The sequence below is a fragment of the Magallana gigas genome, chromosome 8 (genome assembly GCF_963853765.1).
Source record: "Magallana gigas chromosome 8, xbMagGiga1.1, whole genome shotgun sequence".
Classification (NCBI taxonomy): domain Eukaryota; kingdom Metazoa; phylum Mollusca; class Bivalvia; order Ostreida; family Ostreidae; genus Magallana; species Magallana gigas.
The window spans coordinates 49,590,804-49,614,382 of NC_088860.1; the positions used below are offsets into that span (position 1 = coordinate 49,590,804).

The 23,579-nt window shown below is 31.1% G+C and overlaps 1 protein-coding gene and 1 non-coding gene across 5 annotated transcripts; one reads left to right on the forward strand and one right to left on the reverse strand.

Moving 5' to 3' along the window:
• The first annotated feature begins 650 nt into the window (after positions 1-650).
• Positions 651-4,379, forward strand: LOC105329321 (uncharacterized). The gene is made up of 5 exons (XR_010708561.1): positions 651-1,670; positions 2,085-2,224; positions 2,442-2,627; positions 2,789-2,892; positions 3,091-4,379. It is a non-coding gene; the product is annotated as an uncharacterized protein (transcript).
• A 489-nt stretch (positions 4,380-4,868) lies between these two features.
• On the reverse strand, positions 4,869-6,936 carry LOC105329320 (uncharacterized). Of its 4 annotated transcripts, none has more exons than XM_066069223.1 (5): positions 6,257-6,936; positions 5,954-6,109; positions 5,781-5,839; positions 5,266-5,398; positions 4,869-5,100 (listed from the first exon to the last, which is right to left on the reverse strand). In XM_066069223.1, the coding sequence occupies exons 1-4, from the start codon at positions 6,808-6,810 to the stop codon at positions 5,373-5,375; spliced, it is 795 nt and encodes a 264-aa protein (XP_065925295.1). In that variant the 5' UTR covers positions 6,811-6,936; the 3' UTR covers positions 4,869-5,100; positions 5,266-5,372. The 4 variants fall into 4 exon arrangements, with proteins under 4 accessions (XP_065925295.1, XP_065925293.1, XP_065925296.1 ...); XM_066069221.1 differs by having other exon boundaries at positions 5,781-5,857; positions 6,257-6,934; XM_066069224.1 differs by lacking the exon at positions 4,869-5,100 and adding an exon at positions 5,507-5,617 and having other exon boundaries at positions 6,257-6,935.
• Positions 6,937-23,579: the final 16,643 nt, after the last annotated feature.

Sequence of the window (23,579 nt, forward strand, 5' to 3'; positions counted from 1 at the left end):
TACACTTTGCTCCTATTTGTTTGCATATGGATAACTCGAAAGTGTTTCTAAATGTCAAAACCTTAACGCAAAGGAACGACTTCATCCAATTTGTTCTGGATGATTTCAACTTCAAATATAACCGAAACCATAAACGTAAACCTTGTTTATAAATTAACTTTACTATTTTAACCCCAAATACCAATGATTCCTGTATAAATGTTTCTCATGTATCCTTTAAAGTAGATCCAGTGTTCTGTGACGTCACATTTTTTTTGGTAAAACTTTGAATTCTTTAAAAATTGTGCAAGATAGTTTTATTTATTTTATGTGAATATAATCACATGGATGTAATTAGAATTATTGGTAGGTTAAAGATATTTTCGCAATTAATCTTATTCTAAATTTCCAAATTTTTATATATTTTATCTATGCAAAGGGGAAATAACTCTTTTTCTGACCTTTTTCTCAGTTGTATGTCTAAATGCTATAGTTTTTCTTATTCCAACGATTAATTTTAAAATATTTTTGTAATTTTAGTTTCCTGATAAAGTTGACGTTAAAATTTAACAAGAAAAACAAATTTCTGCCTACAAGATTTTACTTTTAACAGAAAAAAAATATACATTTTTCTAATGCTAAAGTATGCTTTAGTTTATATTTATCTGGCATCTCAAAAAGTGTGATGACATGTATATTTTTTCTAACAATTGGTGACATTTAAGTCTATTAAGTCGAAATCAGTTCGGTTTTTCAACTTTTCTCAGAGAATTTTACGAGTATGGAGCTACCTTAAATAATATTTGGAATATTGATATCTAAAATATATATTTACAGAGAGAGAAAGAGAAAAAAGAGAAAGAGAAAGAGAGAGAGAGAGAGAGAGGAGAAAAAGAGAGATACTATTTTACATACAGAAAATTAACTGTTGTTAAGTTAAAAAAAACCATAGCATGGCGAAAGGCTGACCATGTTAACTAACACGTGCAATGTGGTAGACGAAAATATGTGTAATAGTATATCATAGCCTTCTCTTTTTTAACCCCGCTTCAAAGAGTTTGGTGAAAAACAGTGTCACGATTAATCAACTAAAGCAGACATGTGCTGAAATATGACACTATAACAATTACTCACTTGTAAATCTTTTAACTCTATACATCTGCAGCTGTTTTTAATATTTACGGCCTAAAATACGATGTGTAGAAGATTATATGTATAATAGTCGATTTTCCAATTATACATGATATAAGCGGACATGACGTCATTTTTTTTCAATGCTGTAAGCGATACCAGACATTACGACGCGCGCTATTTTTTAAGTCACGCTGTCATTATGGTTAAACACTGTTGTTGGGGGACTTGCAGAATCGATTCCCGTTATGCCGAGGGTGAGCATATGGAGGGGGTTTCATGGTTTCCGTTTCCAAAACCCATAACGCAGTTAGAAAAATGTCAGAGATGGGTTAAACTTTGCGGTAGGAAAAATTTTACTGTTGCTAATGTAAACAAGTCCACATACATTTGTTCGAAACATTTCCTGTCTGGAAGACCTACTGAAGAGCACCCAGACCCGATACCTGCTGCGGTGACATCCTTGGACATACTGAGGGCACAGAAACGAAAACGAAGGGTGCTTGTGAGAGTAAATAGTGGAAATGTCTTGGGTCCAGAGGAAAAGAAAATAAAGAATGGTACTTCTGAAAGCATTATTTCAAAAATTAACATTATTATTCAGTATTTTTATAACTCGAATTTTAATGCTACGTGTATCTGAAATTTGATATATACATATAATTAATTATATGGTGAAATTGACATCTGTATTTATTCAAAGTAGGTATATTTAACATCATACGACCTTTCTCAGCTATTATTTCTTATACATACGCGTATACTCAGATTGCTGTAATCATGTTAACCATTTACTCTGAGCTTGCAATCATCACACCTTAATATGCAGAAGCAGTCTAGACTCAGAACTTACGTTGGTGGTATTACATATACATTGATAAAATAATAAGAAAATGCATGAATAGATTTCTTCAAATTTCTCAATCTTATTTTTAATTCTATTTTTAAATGGCTTTCTTATGATTTTTGAATAGATGCATTTTGCTTGGATGTGGGGGCAAACATGGAAATTGCTGCTGAGGAAGCTGAAGAAACTGTTGTCACCTGCACCAGTGCACATGATGAGGATGTCGAATGTGTGCCTGTAATAAAGGAAATGAAGGACACCCCAATAGTATGTATTCTTAATTTCTACAAAATTAATTTTCACACAAAATCAAGAAAAATTTAAAGGTTTTTAAAGCTAATTGTGCATTACTAGCACATATGTGTACCAGCAACTAAAAGTGGCTATGAATAAACTGGTATATTTTCATTTTGTAGAAAATGTAATGTGTAAGCTGTGTATTTGTTTATATCATAGCACATTTTGTTCCCTTTGTTACATGTAGTTGACCATGCTTACTGCTCATTGACCAGCATAACAAATGTTTCAAGTGTCCAGTGTCAGACTGACATTAATTTGGAGGACCTGTCCATCTATCAGGATGTACACCTTAAAAACCAGGGCAGCTTAAGAAGAGGCTTAATAGTTTCAGATGTCCTGCAAGATGATAACTCTTGTAAATTTTACACAGGTACACTTAATATAACACATTTTACTTTCTATTGAAGTATGTTAACACAGTAGGTGTTTACACATGTATGCTGTATATATTTATCTCACACAACATATAACAATTTAATATTGGATGATTATTAATCACATATTTTATGTCTGTTACTTCTATTTTAACAGGGCTGTCTCTTGGAATTTTCTTTTTGTTGTTTAATTATCTAAAAGAAAAGGCCCTAAGACTATCATACTGGAGGGGAAAAGAAACAAACTTGGAAAACCACCAGGTAAGGTTATATATAAGTAAATACATGTTACTATCAAGTTTACATTCTAGTCAGAACATCACTTCAATGGTTAACTTGGATTATTCACATTTATTTTCTGAATGTTGCTTGTATTTTAAATGATTTTCATATAAAAGTTAAAGACCTTTTATATATTATAATATTTAACTATATGATTAGAGTACATTAATTCCTTAGGCAAAAAGAAAAGGACCAAAAAGACACTTAAGTATTTTAGAGGAAATGGTAATGACACTGATACGACTTAGAAGAGGCATAGATACAACAACTTTGGGTGCCATGTTTGGTGTAAAGGCAGGAACTGTCAGCAAATTTTTTTTTTTACTTGGACTACTTTTCTTTACTTCGAACTTAAATTCTTGATCTCTTGGCCATCCAGATATCAAACTGTACAAAACCTTCCTAAATGTTTTAAATATTTTCCTAGCACAATATGTATAATTGATTGTACTAAATTTTTTGTTCAAAACCCCAGTATTCCATCTTCACAGAGAATAACATGGTCATCTTATAAGCATCATAATACATTTAAGTCTTTAGTTGCCATAACGCCAAAAGGTTCATTTTGTTTTTTGTCTAATTTATTCACAGGCAGTATTTCTGATAAACGCATTGTTGAAGAATCTGGCTTTTTAGATAATATTGAAAGAGGTGATGATATTATGGCAGATCGTGGCTTTTTAATAAGAGGAAACCTGGCACTAAAGGGAGCCACATTAAACATACCTCCTTTTGCATTTAATAAACAACTTTCTGGTATGGCTGTTACAAAAACAAGACGCATAGCTAGGGCAAGAATTCATGTTGAAAGAGCAATTGGTCGCCTAAAATGTTTTAATATTTTGCAGGGGGTTATACCACTTAAATTAAAACCAATTTTAGACCAGGTTGTATGTTTATGTGCAGCTTTGTGCAATTTAGATAGTCAGTTGGTGAAATAGATTTTATGTTATGTATTAATATTATTGGTCACATTATTGTTTCCATGTTTAAATCTTTACATAAATTTTATGGTTTAATATAAAGAATACAATTCTTGTTCTAATGCCATATTGGATAGCTGAAACAAAAGCAAATTCATCCACTTGTTTGTCATGTAACATTGCTTGCATTTGTCACAAAAGTACATGTGCGATGTATGTTACATGTATTAATCCTTGATTTTTCACTTTGTTTATAATTATACAGTGATAAAAAGAAATGATAAAACAATATGATGGTGCCCATGTCTACCATTTTATTTTGAATGCTATATTTTGACACACTTTGGGCAAATTTGAATTACATTTTTTAAATAATATTAAACATGGTAAACAACTGATTTTTTTTTTTAATTATAACATTGCATGCATAAGAGTGAAAGGGTGTGAGTATGCTTAGATAAACTATCAATATGTTCCAAGTTGTGATAAATAGTAGAGCAAAAAATGCATCTCCATTTCATTTCATACATGTATTTGTAACATCAGCCAACAGATGTTGAAATAAATACTTGTCAAAGAATTCTTTCATTTTCATTACAATATCACTAAAAAAAATTTCATCAAAATCGAGTTGTAAATCGTATACCTTTTTCAGTGTAAATCACGAGGTCACAACAAGAAATGCCACATATACCCATTTGACCTTGCATTTGATGGTAGTACTCAGATTTCTCAGTAACTAAAGATTTGTTCCCAATAATTACACATCCTTTTTGAATGGCAACTTCTCTAGGATGCATGTGTCTTAAAGAATATGGACACTTGATCTCAATAATTTTCTTCCCGTGACAACGACAAGTGAAAATGCCATCTACACTGCGGCTAATGAAAGGATAATCATTCACGATATACAAACCCCTTTTCTCAACAACTACTCTCTTGTGTACAGACCTATTTGCTCTTGTGTAAAGGTCACAAGCAACCTGTTCTTTTTTTAATCCCCATTCTAAAGCTGGAACATAAATATCTGAGTCATATTTCGACATGATTGATTTAAGTAAAGATTGTGGACAAGAGCCCTTTTCTACTGCTTTACAAATTCTATGAAAATAAGAAGCTGTCAGCATTCCATATCTATAAGCTTTCCATGTTGGATTTTCAGGTTGACCCCTTGTGCAATGTTCTATATCCTTGATGACTTCAGGTGTAAAGTGTCCAAGTTCTTCTTGAAACTGGGCTGCAGTTGGAGTTCTATTACCTGACACTATAATTCAATACAAATGAAATATATATTTACTACATGTAATTTATTACTGATGCATATCTGCAAAATATGAATTATTAAATGTTATGATAATTAATATTAAGTCAAATTTCAGGAAAACAAATTAAAATTCACAATAAATATGATATAAGAATTTTCTTTTACCTGCACTAGATAAGTTTTCCAACTGCTCTTTCAGTGAATAAGCCAAACATGGGCTTTGCACATTTTCTGATCCAGCTGCCTGATGGATAGGATCATGCTCTAGAATATCAATTGCCTGTGTATCTGGTTGCAACTAAAAATCAAATAATAACCTTAGATATAATTAGTCTTGATTGCAATGCATATGTATGTATTACCGTACAATATATACAGGTAGTTTACTCTAAAAACATGCAGGTACCTGCAGTAACTTCTTAGTAAACATAGCTACATCCATCGTGTTACGGTCATCAACCGATCTTGGATCATACTGGTCCAAATGTTTTCTTTCTCTTCATTCAAAACAGAATATCTATTTACATGAAAGAAAATCATGTCAATAAATATTGATGTACATGCATACAATACATTACTAGTTACACTGATGGAACTTGAAACTATTTAGAATAAATCAGTAAACTTTAAAGTTATACATCGATTAGTACTCATAAATTATTTTAAGTCCATGAATTTACCTGTTTGAGCACATTCATTAAAATCATCAACCAGACAGGCAACAATAAACACTCCTGATCTATGCAAAAAACAGCAACTATGAAGAAACAAGAAGAATACAAAAATAACAGAAAATTAAAACAAAAAAAACCAACAAAAGATAAAAAATAAATGGAAAACTTGTGACTATTACTTTGCTTTCACAATCTTCAAAATTTTAATAGGCACAGGACAGTCATGACTTCTTGGCCTTTTCATCCACTTGTTCTCTCCATCTGTAACCGACTTTATCTCATAGACCTCCAATTCATAGAGGGCAGCAGAAACATGTCTACATGCACCATCCATTCTAAAATAATATAATTTATGCATTTCACAAAATGTCACTGAATATCAACTGTTCATTACATGCAATCAGCTGATTGGTTTGATCAAGCACATGTACATAAATACTAGTACATGTATATAGTTTAAATACTTTATGGATTGTACTAACCCGCCTATACAGGTACAGTAGGCTGACGTGACTTCTCCAGTTGATTTCTTGATAGCGAACCACAGTTGATAAAATTTTGTACAGCAATATGTTTTGTCTTTCTGTGTTGGTTTAACTTTTGCACGAAACAAACAAACTTCAGCGTCTCCACATTTATTGAAAGTCAGACTTTCGACATGTCCATCTATGAACAGCCTGTAGTCTTCGCATGATTTATAAGCCCGCAACTTCTTTTTATCATAATCTGATGTTTTGTGCAAAAGATAATCGAATATGTCAAATAAATTGAAATTGGTTGGTACTTCTGAGAAGTCATTTGTGAAGTTTTTGTCTACAAACGGGTCCGAAATTGGTAGACTTGACAGTTTTTGCTTCAAATCAACGGCAGTAGACTGACGAGCAAAATCTGGATCTACCGGCAAATCCAATAATTTAACGGCTTCACAGAGTTCTAAAAGGTCTTTTTTCCGTAAATTCGTTGTCGTTATGCCACGCTTTGCCAAAAATTCCTGTAAATCATTTACCTTCATCGAATCGAAAGTGCCGCTATCCATATCGTAAACAACTCAGGAATGTCTGGTGTCACGTGATCTCGGATATTATAAGTGAAAAAACCGGAACCGATTAAGGGTATTGGAAAACGGACTATTCAAAGACAACGTTTGTTTTCAAACCGTTTTCTATCTAAATTGCATAAAATATTCAGTTATTGTTGATGGTCTCAAACAATACATTCTACACTCATAACATTACTACGGTCACACTTTATATACAAGCACTTACTTTATCGAATTTTAAATAATTTTTAGATACAAGTCATTTCACTTACATTGAAGACGTTTTTTTTTCATTTCCATTTAAACTTAAAACTACATCCGGCTAGCTATAGTATATTCTTTCTATGGGTTTATGTGTATGATTATTGTCGACATTTATCTCAGTGGAAGGTAATGGTACATTTTGCATTTTGTATACGTGAAATACGTATTGAAAGAATTGAGTTGTATTTTCTATGAATGACAAATTTGAAGGCTTGAATGTGCATTCTAGTTTATCAGTTTATCAGTTGTCATTTGATCGATCTTTTATGGATGAATGGTTTAGGTAACTGAATATAGTATATTATGTTTTAAATTGAGTTCAATAAGAAACTGTTTGTTAGAATGATTTGATATTGTATATGTTTGGCATAAAAATTGTATATGTTTGACAATCATTACATCCTATTAGATAAAACAGTTTTAATTAGCAGTTTATACTTGCCTTTTAATTTAAATTCAGGTGCACTTGATTTTCTATGTCACTTCATTTATTGAAATTCCACGAATCGTGTTCAAAATGCTCCACAAAATTCACCTTGAAAGAATCTTTGAATTTATAGAGTTTTAAACTTGTCTAGACTAAAAATGAGAGATTTGATAAGTCTTCTGTAACATAAGTTGCGCATCAAGGATATGCACAGGTGTGGCATTTAGCAACACTTCTTTTTGTGCAAAAAAAGAAATCCACATCATCAGAATTGAATGAATCCCTATATCAATGGTCACATTTACCAAATATAAGTAATAATATTTAACATTCGTTTCTTTCAAATATAAATCACATAGATACATTGCATTACAGATGTGGTAACAATTATTCATTGCGTACACTATTTGCTAAACACTTGATCATCTTAATCAACCAATATTGCAAATGATAATGAAATGAATATAAATATTATGAAAATCCGTAGTATTCTTAAGCTTTGTACAGTGTATTAAACTAATTTGATAAAGTGCCAACATAAATGATACATTAATAGAACAAACTAATGCATTTTGCTCAAAGACATTGGGGATGATGTATGAATCTGCTTATATTTCACATACTTCGACGTTTGGATTTACGTACCGTTACTTTGATAAGGAGAACGGACAGTGGAAAGCTGACTATAAGCAATGATACGGCAAGTTAGAGGTATAAAAAACATCACTTATGATATTATCATTATTTAAAAATTATATACAAGAAGCGTTTTAAAGAGGACTTCTTAATTGTATTAAACATTATTCCCTCAAAACGTTTTTTTATTCATATATCATGGTGGCAAACTTTTAAAATTTACTTGATCAATGTGTTATGAACTGTTAAGGTAGATTCTGAGACATTTTTTAAATGACTTCATGATTTTTATATTATTTTCCTGTTTTTAAGAAAGACAAGGTATACGTTATAGAAGCTTCTGGATTTTAGTGAGTTGTAACTCCGTTTAAGCAAAGCGTACCTCATCTTATCTGCACTTTGTTGACACGCACGCATAAAACTTAAAAAATGGCATAATACAAATCATACGTATTTTTACTAAGGGTGCTGGTAACTGAACATTATAACATCCATTTGGTTGTTTACTGATTTCTTTTGTAATGTGATTTTGTTTCATATTCCTTTTATTAATTTTACGGATCTCTAGATGTGCAATACTAAGTTGTTCGTTTCAGCGAAAATATGTTATTTGTGATATATAGTTTTAAAAAACCCAGAAATTAGAATGAGAAATGCGCCAAACCTCATACATGTCAATATACTGTTACACATTTACGTATACAATAAATCTTTGAAATTATTCGTCATTTTATCTAACACAAGGGCACTTTTATATCGAAAACATTCTGTTTTGCATTGTCAATAAGCTAAACCTGTCAAAATAGGTTTTTTTTTTATTTCAATCCCGTATATTTACCTTTTCCAGAGTCTTTGTCAGTGATAACATTACGAATCAATTGTTGAACCCTATAATTTCAGAAAACATTATGAGTGACACGAAAAAAGGTGTGTTTTATAGCATAGCCGAACACGGTATTGACTGCGCCGTGTAGTGCAACATAGCATATTATGCTAAATAAAAAATAGCGGTTTTAAAACGATGTTGTTTTAAAGTGTTCAACTTTGAAATAATATAATATATATATTATATCATAAATCCCTTCGACCGAAATTATTACCTCATAATATTCAAAGAATGGTTTCTTATTCCTTAAATATATTCCTACCTGTAGAAAAAAAAACTATTACATTCTGACATTTCATAAACAAATAAGATAGTTTGTATTGTGTATCCAGCTAAATGGTACATCATATTTAACCCAAATTACTGCTAAAGTTACTGTGATATATAAATTTACCCCTTGTTCCTAAATGCATACGGGTATCTCAAAAAACTATCTAAACATACCTGCAGGGGAACACGCCTCGATGCATTCGTTTGAATGATTTCAACTTCAAATACTATCGTAACTCATAAAATTAAACATAGTTTGTAAATAAAAATCATATGGCCCACTGTTTTGATACCGTCGATTGATATTATTTTGTTCATAAATTCCATGCATTATCAGTTGCTCTAGAATATGTTACAATGCTGAGATCTCCAAATGTTGAACAAAAACACTGAAAATGAAGTTTTTTATTTCAGAATACAGATGTGAAAGGTTCCTAAAATCAAGTCTGAGGATTGAATGGTTACAGATATTAAGTAAAATAAAACTTTCCAAATAAAGACTTCTTAATGCAACCATTTATTGATGTCATTTAAAAGATGCATCCATATATCGATTACTGGACTTAAGATATGTGCTGTTATATAAAACTTTAACAGTAAAAATTACGTTGTTCTTTCAGTTTGGTACATTTGCAGCTGTGTCTTTTTTAAATATTTGCGGCCTAATAATTGGGTGTGTATTAGATTACAGATGTAAGATTCAACGTTTGTGTTCAGTGGGTTTTTCTTTACTGTTCTAGACACAAAACTGATTTACTGTGTCTCCTGTAACAAGGATTACATATCAAGGAAATACCCAGGTGTGTCAAATAGCAACCCTTTGTTCTTGTTGAAAAGTATTATATAGCAAAATATTATATCCTTATATCGGTCGAATCGGTTCCAAAAAATATATGGACATTTTACAAAGGAATCGGGTATTTAGTTACAACTTTGAATTTTTATGAGATAGCTGCTTTGAATGTGTAAAAGAAATTTTTCATCATAACTGTTTATGTGCATTGTTATTTATTATTTTACGAATATTTAGTAAGTGTATGGTAACATTTTGTTTTAATTGATTTACAAATAAGAGACAGGAATTATATTTTTAAATTAAGATGTTGAATAATTTTGAACCACGAAATATCCACAAAACCAGATGTGCAAAACTAAAATTCCAACATAAATGCTCACACACATCATGAATAAGTGCTAATAATCCTCAACATTTCAATACTTTAAATAAATTCATCTTTAATACTCTATTTTGTGTTTGAGAGAGAGAGAGAGAGACAGGGAGAGAGAGAGGGAGACACAGAGAGACACACAGAGAGAGAGAGAGGGAGAGAGACAGAGAGAGAGACAGAGAGAGATAGAGAGAGACAGAGACAGAGAGAGACAGAAAGACACACAGAGGAAGATACACACGCAGAGAGAGAGAGAGAGAGAGAGATCTAGAGGGACAGAGAGAGAGAAAAAAAAGACAGAGAGATACAGAGACAAAAAGAGATTAGCTTGGCATCGGGAAAATTACTCCTATGGAACTGGAATCAATCTAAATATCACATCGCTATACCTTAGCTGTATACTTTATACTTCTTATTGTCATGATTGTGTTTATTTCTTTTGGTAGTATGTCGCATGAACTTGACATTTGACATTGTTCTATTTAGATTGTAATTGTGTATTCTGCAACTTTATACGTGATTCAAGTCTCGAAAGGCATGTTTTATTTTCTATGTATTATGGATATTAAGTCGTCAAATGTACACACGCGGTCTAGTTATTCCGATGAATTAACCGATTTTTATTTTGGGTAAATGATTTTGGTAACCTAAAATAGTATTTTGATATTAAAGTTTAGAATTGTTTGTTAAATTGCTTGGTTTTGTTTATATTTGATAATCGGCATTGCATATATTTGAAAATTGTATCACAATCCCATTATATAAAAACTTACAGCAGTTTAATAGTGTTTGTTGAATCAAGGTCAGATGAACCACGTTTCTAGGTAGCTGTATCCACATTTATTCAAATTTTGAGAATCAGGGTTGGAATGCCCCACAAAATTTCCCTAAAAAACTTTTAATTTTAAGTGTTTTTCTCTGATCTAGACAAAAAAATAGGCAATGTATACTCTGAAATAAAAAAATCATGTCTTGAAGCCAGAGGGACAGATCAGTGTATCTTTACGATCACGGATCTTGTGGTACATGAGAAATGTGCGTGGCAATGTAATATATTCTGCATCATTATCCCAGTTTAGAGACTGCGGTCAAAAACAGTGTCACAAGTAATCCACTCAAGCAGAAATGCTCTGAAATACGAAACTATAACAGTTGAGCCTCCGTAGTTTTTATTTTACATTTTATATATTGGTAGCTTTTTGTTCTCATTTGCGGTCTTAAAAAGAAAGTATGTACATGTAGTAGATTATTTACAGTGTATATAATTAAACAGCACTTGCTTTAAACCGTTCACCAACTATAATGCATTCTTATTCATATCATATACTGTACATGTACTGTCATACAGGCAGCGATTTTATCAAATTTAGATAATATTAAAATACAAGTCATTTGGCTTACATTAAATTAATAATTACTTTTGCAAATAGTACATGTATTTGATGGTTTATCAGAGTCTAAGGTACTTAAAAAGTCACATTAAAGAATGATTAAACATTTTTTTTTCTTTTTCTTTAATTGCAGAACAAGCATTGGTCAGCATACATTTTTATTCTTCTGCTTTTTATTCACGACCTAATAGTTGTATTTTGCAACTTTATACGTGATTCTAGTCTTGAAAGGCTTGTTCTATTTTGTATGTTGATATTGTCAAATGTACAATCGCACTCTAGTTTATCAGATAACTTGACCGATTTTTATTTTGGGTAAATTGTTTTGGTAACGGAACATAGTATTTTATTATTAGAATTGAGATTGTTTGTTAAATTGTTTTGGATTTATTTATATTTGATTATCGTCAATGTATATCTTTGAAAATTTTAACAAATTCCATTAGGTGAAAACGTACATCAGTTTATTAACTGATTAATTAATCATTATTTCAGTAGTCTGTTAATCAAGGTCAGATGAACCCCGTTTCTAAGTAACCGTTTACATATATGTTCAAATTTCGAGAATCAGTGTTGGAAAGCCCCACAAAATTCCCCTAAAAGAACTTTAGAATTTTAAGAGTTCTTCACTGATCTAGACAAAAAACTGACTTACTTACCTAGTCTTCCGTAACAAGGTTTACGCATTACGAAAACACACAGGTGTGTCAAATAACAACCCATTGTTCATGTTGAAAAGTATTATGTAGCAAAATATCATATCTTAACATCGGTCGCGTCTCTTTAGAGTGAAAAGAAGCATTCATAAGTTATAAAGTAAAAACGTATTTAGTTACAACTTTGAATTTTTATGAGAGTGCTGATTTGAATGTGTATAAATACGATTTATTTGATCAAAAATGTTTGTGAGCATTGCCATTTGTTATTTACGAGTCTAGTAAGATACAGTCGGAACATATGTTTTCATTGTATTTTATTCATGTACCAATGAGAAGCAGATCAACAGTTGATCAACAGTCTCGTTTAAAGTTATATTTTTGTTAGTTCTATGTTCGATACAACGACCCTATCAACAAAAACAATTTTGCACTGGGTCACATGCTGACTGACGCATTTAAGACTAATTGGCAGACTATATCTTTTTACCAGCTCATCTATGGACTTTTCCGGTTTTTGGATCACAACAAAAAGCACACGGCGGGTGTGACTGGTTAGCAGAGGGTGTTCACTCCTCCTAAACACCTGATCCTACCTTTACTTTTTAGAGGTTCGTGTTTGCTCCGCTCCTGTTTTGAAATTTTCCTTCAGACTTTTAAACTTTAACACTGTTCGTTATCGCCACAGGTCATCGCTCGAATTTATTCATAATGTGTAACCTAGTTGCCCAATCTGCACTGAGATTGCAAATGATGATGACATAAAGCAATCAAAATATCATTAACACATTGTATTTAAAGTCGGGCATTGGCTTTCATAGAAGTAACAATTACTTAAGTGATTAATGGTAGATTATATCAATTGTATGTATCCTTTTAAATAAAATTTGCAATGTTGTTATCTATTGAGAGAGAGAGAGAGAGAGAGAGAGAGAGAGAGAGAGAGAGAGAGAGAGAGAGAGATACTTTTACATACAGACATTAACTGATATTAAGCAAGAAATAACACAGCATGGCGAAAGGATGGACATGGGAACTAACACGTGTAATGTGGTACACGAAAATATGCGTAATAGTAAATCATGTCCTACTCTTTTTTAACCCCGCTTCAGAAGGTTTGGTGAAAAACAGTGTCACGATTAATCCATTAAGGCCGACATGCGCTGAAATATGACACGTTAACAATAAATTCCTGGTAATTCTTTAAACTCTATACATCTGCAGCTGTTTTTAATACTTGCGGCCTAAATATTACGATGTGTGGAAAATTATTTGTGTAATAAAAAGACAAAGTTTGTTTTTAAACCGTTTACTATCTAAATTGCATTGAATATTTTTAAGAATAGTTTTTTTTTAATGATCACGAACTTAGCATTCTACTTTTATATCATTACTACGGTCACTCTCTGTATATAAGTACTTTATCAAATTATAAACAATTCTTAGATACAAGTAATTTTACTTCACTCAAAATATGTGTTTCTACAGTAAGTTATAATTCTTAACATTATCTATTTATGATTTTCATTTCTATCAAAATCACATAAATTCTTTCTATAACAGATTTTGTAGCAATTATTCATTATGTACATTATTTCCTAAACTCTTGATCATCTTAATCCATCAATATTGCAAATGATAATGAAATGAACATAACAATTCTGAAAATCCGAAGTATTTTGAACACAGTGTATTTAATTCATTTGATAAAGTGCCGACATGAATGATACATTAATAGAACAAACCGATGTATTCTGGTCAAAGATATTGTGGATGATGTATGAATCTGATTATTTTCACATACTTCGACGTTTTGGATTTTTGTATCGTTACTTTGATAAGAAAAACGGAAATTGTAAAGCTGACTATAAGCAACCATACTGCCAGGTTAGAGGTATACAGGACGTTACTAATAGCATTATCATTATCTAAAAATTATATACAAGAAGTTTTTAAAAGAGGACTTTTTAATTGTATTGCACATTATTCCTTTAAAACGTTTTTTGTATTCATATATCGTAGACGCAAACGTTAAACATCTACTTGATCAATATATGATGTACTGTTACCGTGGATTGTGCGATATTTGTTGTGTCCATTTGAAGCATCTGGCAAATTCAACTATTTGCGCACGCATTGCGCCTTGCACTATTTTATTACTATGCGATGACAACCTTATTTCAATCTTTAATTATACGTAGATTACTAAAACGGTAATTTTATCCGTTTTCCCTGAACATAAAACATTTATAGAGTTACATACATAATAATTCAAATCACGTTTTTTTTCACATATGCGTAGGAAGTATAATTTCCCTACTAAAAGTAAGGCTCATTCAAGCCTTGCTATTTCGGAAATCAATGAAACGGTGCTAGATATAGTTTACTGCATGTTGCGTATATTATATAAACAGAGCTGACCAATGATATTTCATGCCGCCGATCATTCCTTTAAAAGGAATACTTGTTTTTAAATGACCTCATGTTTGTTAGATTATTTCCCTGGTCATAAGAAAAAGAAGATATACGCGATAGAAGCTTCTGGGTTTTATTAAGTTGTAACTCCGTTTAAACAAAGTCTACCTCATCTTCTCTGCACTTTGTTGACACGCATGCATAAAGCTTACTGCAATTCATACGTATTTGACTGGTCATTGTACCATCTATTTGGTTGTTTACTGATTTATTTTGTAATGTAATTTTGTTTCCTATTCCTTTTATAACTTTATCGTATCTTTAGATATGCAATAATCAGTTGTTTATTTTAGCGGAAACATGTTATTGGCTGCGCCGTGTAGTAACACATAGCATATGCTACATAAAAATAATGTTTTTAAAACGATGTTGTTTTAAAGTGTACTATTTTGAAATAATAACAATCATAAAGCAGTTCGGGCTTTATTGGATTTGACCACGCCTCAACCGAAATTATCACCTCATAATACTCAAAGAATGGTTTCTTATTATTTGAATATATTCCTATCTGTGGAATAACTAGATAACTATTACATTCTGAATGTTTATGAACATGAAAGATAGATTTTCACTGTGTATCCAGCTAAATGGTACATCATATTTACTCCTAATTTGAGCTAAAGTATATTATGATATATAAAGTTACCCCTTGTTCCTATAAGCATACGGATATCTCAAAAATGTATTTTAACATACCTGCGGAGGAACATGCCTCGTTGCATTCATTTGGATGATTTCAACTTCAAATACTAACGTAAATCATGTAATTAAAACATATTTTGTAAATAAAAATTATATGGTGCAGTGTTTGAGTACCTTCAATTAATAATATTTTGTTCATAAATTCCAACGATGTTGAGATCTCCAAAAAATGAACATAAACACTAAAAATGAAGTTATTTTTTTTCAGAATACAGATATGAAAGGTTCTTAAAATCAAGCCTGAATTTTGAATGGTTACATATATTAAGTAAAATAATACGTTCCAAAAAATACTTCTTAATGAAACCACTTCTTTCCTTTATTGAAAAGATACATCCATATAACATCCGGGTGTATCTGTTACAAAAAATAATTCTTAATGAAACCACTTCTTTTGGTTATTAAAAAGATGCATCCATATATCATCCGGGTGTAACGACTGCAGTGACTGAACTCAAGCAGATATGTGATGTTACATAAAACTGTAACAGTAAAGGTTACTTTGTTCTTTGAATTATATACAGCTGTTTTGGGTTTTTTTAATATCTGCAGCCTAATATGTAAAATACAATGTCTGTGTTTTTCTTCACTGTTCGAGACACAAAACTGACCTATTGTGTCTCCTGTAACAATGTTTGCACATCAAGGATATACGCAGGTGTGTAAAAAAGCAACCCTTTGTTCTTGATGAAAGGATTACGTAGCAAAATGACTTATCTTAATATCGGTCGTATCTGTTAAAAAAAATACAAACACAATTGACAAAGAAATCGAGCATTTAGTAACAATTTTGAATATTTATGAGAATGCTGCATTGAATGTGTTAAAAAACCTTTTATAATAAATGTTTTTGTGCATTGCTATTTATTTTTTTACGAGTCCATAATAAGCATATGGAGTCATTTTTTTTTTATTGATGTACCAATAAGATACAGGCATTATATTTTTAAATTCCGATGTTGTATAATTTTGAACCACGAGAGATCCACAAAACCAGATGTGCAAGAATTCCTACATAAATGATCACACATATCATAAATAAGTGTCTAATGATCCTCATCACTTCAACACTTTAAATAAGTTTCAGTTTTAATACTCTATTTTGTGTTTTAGAGAAAGAGAGAGAGAAAGAGAGAGAGAGAGAGCATTGATATTAAATTATAAGTTACTACCCGGGAATTAATTTAATAATAAGTAAACATGCAATCCTAATTAATTTTCATAACCACACCAATTCTCCATAATTATTTAGATTATTTTATGGCTGTCAAATTGATTTTTAATTCATCAATGTTTTATTCAACCAAATTGAAGAAACATGATTAACAGCTATCTGATTGAAGCTACAGTTTTCAAAGGAGAGAATGTTGACATTTTTTTCCCTCGGTCAGTGATTTTATAATAGCTACTGTACACAGCCCTTCTTGACAATTTCCAGTGCACGGTAGTAGGATGACAGCAAATACCAACGTTTACATGAACTTTGTAAAGACTATGTTATTCTATGCATCATTACACTGAGCAAAACAGTCAAAATATAGGTGATCATTTCATCATTTCAATCTGTGTGTGGTTATCTGCACGTGCTGATCATGTGTTATTATGCGCTTTAGCTCAGGCAGGTAACATGGCACAGAACATTGCAGATTTCACGCACACCTCCAGTTACTTTTCTTTTCTTCTTCTTCAGGGGTGCACACGAGATGTCAGGGTATACAGAGGCTCTGTACAGTGGCACACAGGGGATGTACAGGGGATGCCAGAGCCAGTTGTGCCAGGTGCACTTAATTTCCTAATTCTCTTTATCTACTTTAATTCCACGAATCGTGTATAAAATGCTCGTGTATATAATGCTCCACAAAATTCACATTGAAAGGACCTTTAAACGTTTAGAGTTTCTAGCTTGTCTACAAGTTGAGACATTTGATAGGTCTTTTGTAACATAGTTTGCACATAAAGAAAATTACACAGGTATGCCCTATAGCAACACTTCGTTGGTTAAAAAATGAAATCCATAACAAAAGTCAATGAATCCTTCAATGGTCACATTTACTATGAATAAGTAAAAAAAATACTAAACAATAACTGTTTATGATTTTCTTTCTTACAAAAAACATTCAAATCCTTTGTATTACACATTTGCTCACAAGTATCCATTATACATGTATGTACATTATTTGACAAACAATTCATCATTTCAATCCACCAATATTGCAAATGATCATGACATTAACATATACATTCCGAAATTCCGAAATATTGTGTGTACAGTTTCTCGAATTCATTTGATAAAGTGCTGATGCATTAAAGAAGAAACAATTGCATTCAATGAACAGATATTTGAGATGGTGTATACATCTGCTTATATCTTAAATTCGTCGACGTTTTTTATTTCCACGTGTTGCCGTATCTTAGATTACTTTGATGGTCCTAAATATACAGGTTAAAAACGATAGATTTTTTTTAATTGGATGTCAGTTGTTGTAGCTCCATTAAGGCAAAGCCTACCTTATAATAACTGTACTTTGTTGAGACGCACGCATAAACCTTTAACAATTGCATACCATAAATCATATATATGGACTTTCCATTGTGATGTGATTGATTGACTGTTAATATATGCGTTCCTATCTCAGTTTAAGTACATATTGAATTGTCTATCAAAGGGTTAAGTAATGTTTTATATATCATTGTGTATTTGTGATGTAATTATAAGTGGCTTTGGGGGTCAGCATTGGGGCATTTCTCCTCAAATTTGGGGTGTAGTATATTTAGGGGGAATTTTTTACGCCCCCGATGCGTCGTGCCTGACACTACACAAGTAAAAAAAAAGGTTGTATTTCATCGTCGCATATATTTCTACCGGTGAAATGATTTGTGTCTATTACAGTCTAACTTTTTATCAACTTTAAGGGAAAATTGTACTATGTATTTAACTTAATTGTAAAGCATATTTACTCATAACAAGAGCTAAAGTAAAAAGCTATACTTTAGTATAATATATAAATTACTGTTTGTTCCTATTAGCATATTGATATCTCAAAAATGTATCCAGTTAAACATAGCGGTTTCTTAAAATACCATAGTTAGGCTTCATTCTGGAAGATATATTGAGTCATCGCCATGACGGAACAAAGGTTATATAGTGTCTTCAACCTATCATACCATAGTTAGTATGAGTTTTAGTTAACTGTTAGTTCATTAGAAACTGTTAATTAGACCTTTCCCATTTGCGTTAGGTTTTTTGTTTTGATGTATGTGGTATTTAAAGTTGTTTTAAAAGAATACGAATCGTATTAAAATATAATCATACAAATTGGAGAAAAATTAAATTATTCATTTATCCATTCATTCATCCATTCATTAAAGCGGATCTACAAATAAATTTTGCTAAATAAGTATAAAGAAATTGTAAATGTCTTTGACTTAAATCATTTTAAGTGTCTTAATTAAAAACCAAACAAACATATAAACGTCCAAAAATGTTTTCTAGTATGAAAACGAGATTCTCCTATACCTAAATATGAAATAAGAAAACACAATTATTGTAATTTTTTTAATAAATGCGCATGAATTAAAACAGAAGAAACAGAACGTTGAATGTTACCGTCACAATACATTCATTAGAGCAGAAATATGCCGACGTACATGGTAGTTAACAATAAGTAATACAGTAATTAACAAATCGGTCATAAAACGTTTGCACTAAAATAGCATTCAACTTTGAGCTATCTTTAATTATCTCCAATTCAGCATAATACTAGTACTTATTTGTACACCACACTCTAAATGTATGTATACCTTGTTTCCAGTTTTTAAATCTGTTTAGAAACAAGTCAGTAAACTTAGTTTTAAATAGATATATGTAGTCGATCATTTTATTTCTTTGCATCATGTGTGTATCACCATTGGTAGACAGTCTCGTGAATTTGAGATCTGACATTCTTTGATAAGAAAGGTCAGATTCATTTGGTAACCTTATATTTTGTTTAAACAATATTCGTCGTACCTTCTATGTAGGTTGAATTTAAAATATGTAAATGTGCACTTTAATTAATGAATTAATATGATCAGTCTCTTGGGTAAACGATTTAGATAACGGAACAAATACTCTTTTTTAATTAATGTAAGCTTACTGTTCAGGTTATTTTGATAGATTAACCCCTTCGGTAGTTTATGAGTTTCAAATTTAAGTCAAATCACTAAAGATCCTAAACAATTATATTATTTAAATTCTGAGAATTGGGGCTAGGATGCACAGTCTAATCCCCTAATATAGAAATATTGAACTTTTAGCGTTCTTCACTGACATAAGTAAAATCTGATATATTTAACAGATCTTTTATAACATGATTCTTGCATCATATTTTACAGATCTTTTGTAAAACGTTTTTTCGCAACAAGAAGAAAAAACCCCACAGGTGTATCAAAAATACCTGTTTTTGTTGAAAAGTATAACATTGCAAAACATGATACTATTTCACCGATTGTAACTATTTAGAAAAAGCCTACACAGTTCAAAAAGTAAGTTTGTCCCTAGTTATGATTTCTAATTTTATAAAAATACTGATGGTATCGTGTATGGATAAAATTTCCTTCTTTTTTTTTTGGCTATTAAAGGATAGGTTTTTGTGGTTTTCTATTTATTTTCCTACGGGTTTAAATATACATTACGTCATTCGACTACTATTGGAATATTTTGCTTTTCTTGATAAACCAATATGAGGGAAAATTTAATCTGATCATCTAAACTAAACAATGCAATAGAAATTCGCTTGATATCCAATTTCTAAATTGCGTGACAATGCTTTTGTAACAGTTGTATACTATTATTATGATATGGATGATTTTTCTGGTCAAAATAAAATCGAAGGAAATTAAAAGAAGCTTCTTTTATGGTAATTTATTTCGTGTTTTATTTTTATTCAATATCAATTTCAGTTGCTTAATAACAAAATGCATACATACTGCTTTAGCAATGCTGTACTACAAATCATATGCAATTTACTGAAATTGTATGACGCTATTTTATTTGTGGTATCTAATGTTCTCATTAGGCTGTAAAAACATTATTCAGTTGAATATGAGAGAGAGAGAGAGAGAGAGAGAGAGAGAGAGAGAGGAGGAATAGGCCTCGCCTCCGGAAATAAACTTGATCTCAGGGAAATGACATCTTGCTGAGTCCCCCAATGATACAATTTAATTGTATATTTCTTCCTGTCGGTATTATGTGTATCTCTATTGTCGGTCTGTTGCATGAACTTCAAATTTGATATTAGAAGGTAATGGTATATTTTGTAACTTTATACGTTACAGAAGATGAAAAAGTATTTTACATACAGAAAATTAACTGATGTTAAGTAAGAAATAACACAGCATAGCGAAAGGATAACCATGGTAACTACCACGTGTAATGTGGTACATTAGAATATGCGTAATAGTAAATCATGTCCTACTCTTTTGTACCCCGCTTCATAAAGTTTGGTGAAAAACAGTGTCACGATTAATCCAACAAAGCCGACATGCGCTAAAATATGACACTATAACAATAAATCACTGGTAATTCTTTAAACTCTATACATCTGCAGCTGTTTTTAATATTTGCGGCCTAAAAATTACAATGTGTGGAAGATTATTTGTGTTATAAAAAGACAAAGTTTGTTTTTAAACTGTTTACTATCTAAATTGCATAAAATATTCAGTTATTTTTAATGATCACAAACGTAGCATTCTACTTTTATATTATTACTACGGTCACTCGCTATATACAAGTACTTTATTAAATTATAAACAATTCTTAGATACAAATCATTTCACTTACATTGAACAGGTTTTTTCTATTTTGCATTTAAGCTTAAAACTACATCCGATTACCGATAGTATATTCTTTCTATGGATTGCCTGTGTATGATTATTGTCGACATTTATCTCAATAGAAGGTAATGGTACATTTTGCAATTTTTATACGTGATTCACGTATTGAAAGATTTGACTTGTATTTTCTATGCATGATCAATTTGAAGGCTTTAAATGTGCATTCCAGTTTATCAGTTTGTCAGTTGTTATTTGATCGATCTTTTTTAGATGAATGGTTTCGGTAACTGAACATAGTATATTAATTTCAAAATTGAGTTAAACGACAGACTGTTTGTTAGATTGATGTGATTGTGTATGTTTGGAAAATAAAATTGTATATCATTGACAATCATTTCATTCCATTACATAAAAAAGTTCAGAAATTTATAATTGCCTTTCAATTTCAAGTCAGGTGCACTTGATTATCTGTATCACTTTAATTATTAGAATTCCACGAATCGTGTTCAAAATGCTCCACATAATTCACCTTGAAAAAACCTTTGAATTTCTAGAGTTTCTGACATGTCTAAACTTCAAAATGAGATATTTGATAACTCTTCTGTAACATAAGTTGCGCATCAGGGAAATACACATGTGTTCTATTTAGAAACACTTGTTAACTTGTGCAAAAAAGAAAGAAATCCACATCATTAGAATTGAATAAATCAACATATCAATGGTCACATTTACAATATATAAGTTATAATTCTTAACATTAACTATTTATTATTTTCATTTCTATCAAAATCACATAAATCCTTTCTATAACAGATTTTGTAACAATTATTCATTATGTACATTATTTGCTAAACTCTTGATCATCTTAATCCACCAATATTGCAAATGATAATGAAATGAACATACAAATTCTGAAAATCCGAAGTATATTGTGCACAGTGTATTTAATTCATTTGTATCCAATGTATTCTTGTCAAAGATATTGTGGATGATGTATGAATCTGATTATTTTTCACATACTTCCACGTTTTGGATTTTTGTTACTTTAATAAGAAGAACGGAAAGTGTAAAGCTGACTATAAGTAAACATACTGCCAGGTTAGAGGTATAAAGGACGTTACTAATGGCATTATCATTATCTAAAAGTTATATACAAGAAGTTTTTATAAAGAGGACTATTTTAATTGTATTGTACAATATTCCTTTAAAATGTTTTTGTATTCATATATCATAGAAGTATACGATAACAATCTACTTGATCAATGTGTTGTGTACTGTTACCGTGGATTATGCGATATTTGTTGTGTCTATATGAGGCATCCGGCAAATTTAACTATTTGCGCACGCATTGCGCCTTGCACTATTTTATTTACCATGCAATGACAACCTTATTTCAATCTTTAATTAGACGTAGATTACTAAAACGGTAATCTTATCCGTTTACCCTGAAAATAAAACATTTATAGAGTTACATACATAATAATTCAAATCACGTTTTTTTTACATATGCGTAGGAATATTAGTCTGAAGTATAATTTCCATACTAAAAGTAGGGCTCATTCAAGCCTTGCTATTTCGGAAATCAATGAAACTGTGCTATATATAGTTTACTGCATGTTGCGTATATGATATAAACAGAGCTGACCATTGATATTTCATGCCAATCATTCCTTTAAAAGGATTACTTGTTTTTCAATGACCTGTTAGATTATTTTCCTGGTCATAAGAAATACAAGACATACGCGATAGAAGCTTCTGGGTTTTAATAAGTTGTTACTCCGTTTAAACAAAGTCTACCTCATCTTCTCTGCACGTTATTGCCTCGAACGTATAAAGCGTATATGTTAAGCATAAAGCTTAAACAATGGCATACTACAAGTCAGATGTATTCTTACTGGGGGACTGTTGGTAACGGAACACTGTACCATCCATTTGGTTGTTTACTGATTTCTTTTGTAATGTGATTTTGTTTAACATTCGTTTTATAAATTTTACGGATCTCTAGATATGCAATAATCAGTTATTTGTGATATATAGTTAAAAAAAACCAAGGAATTTAAATGTGAAATGCGCCAA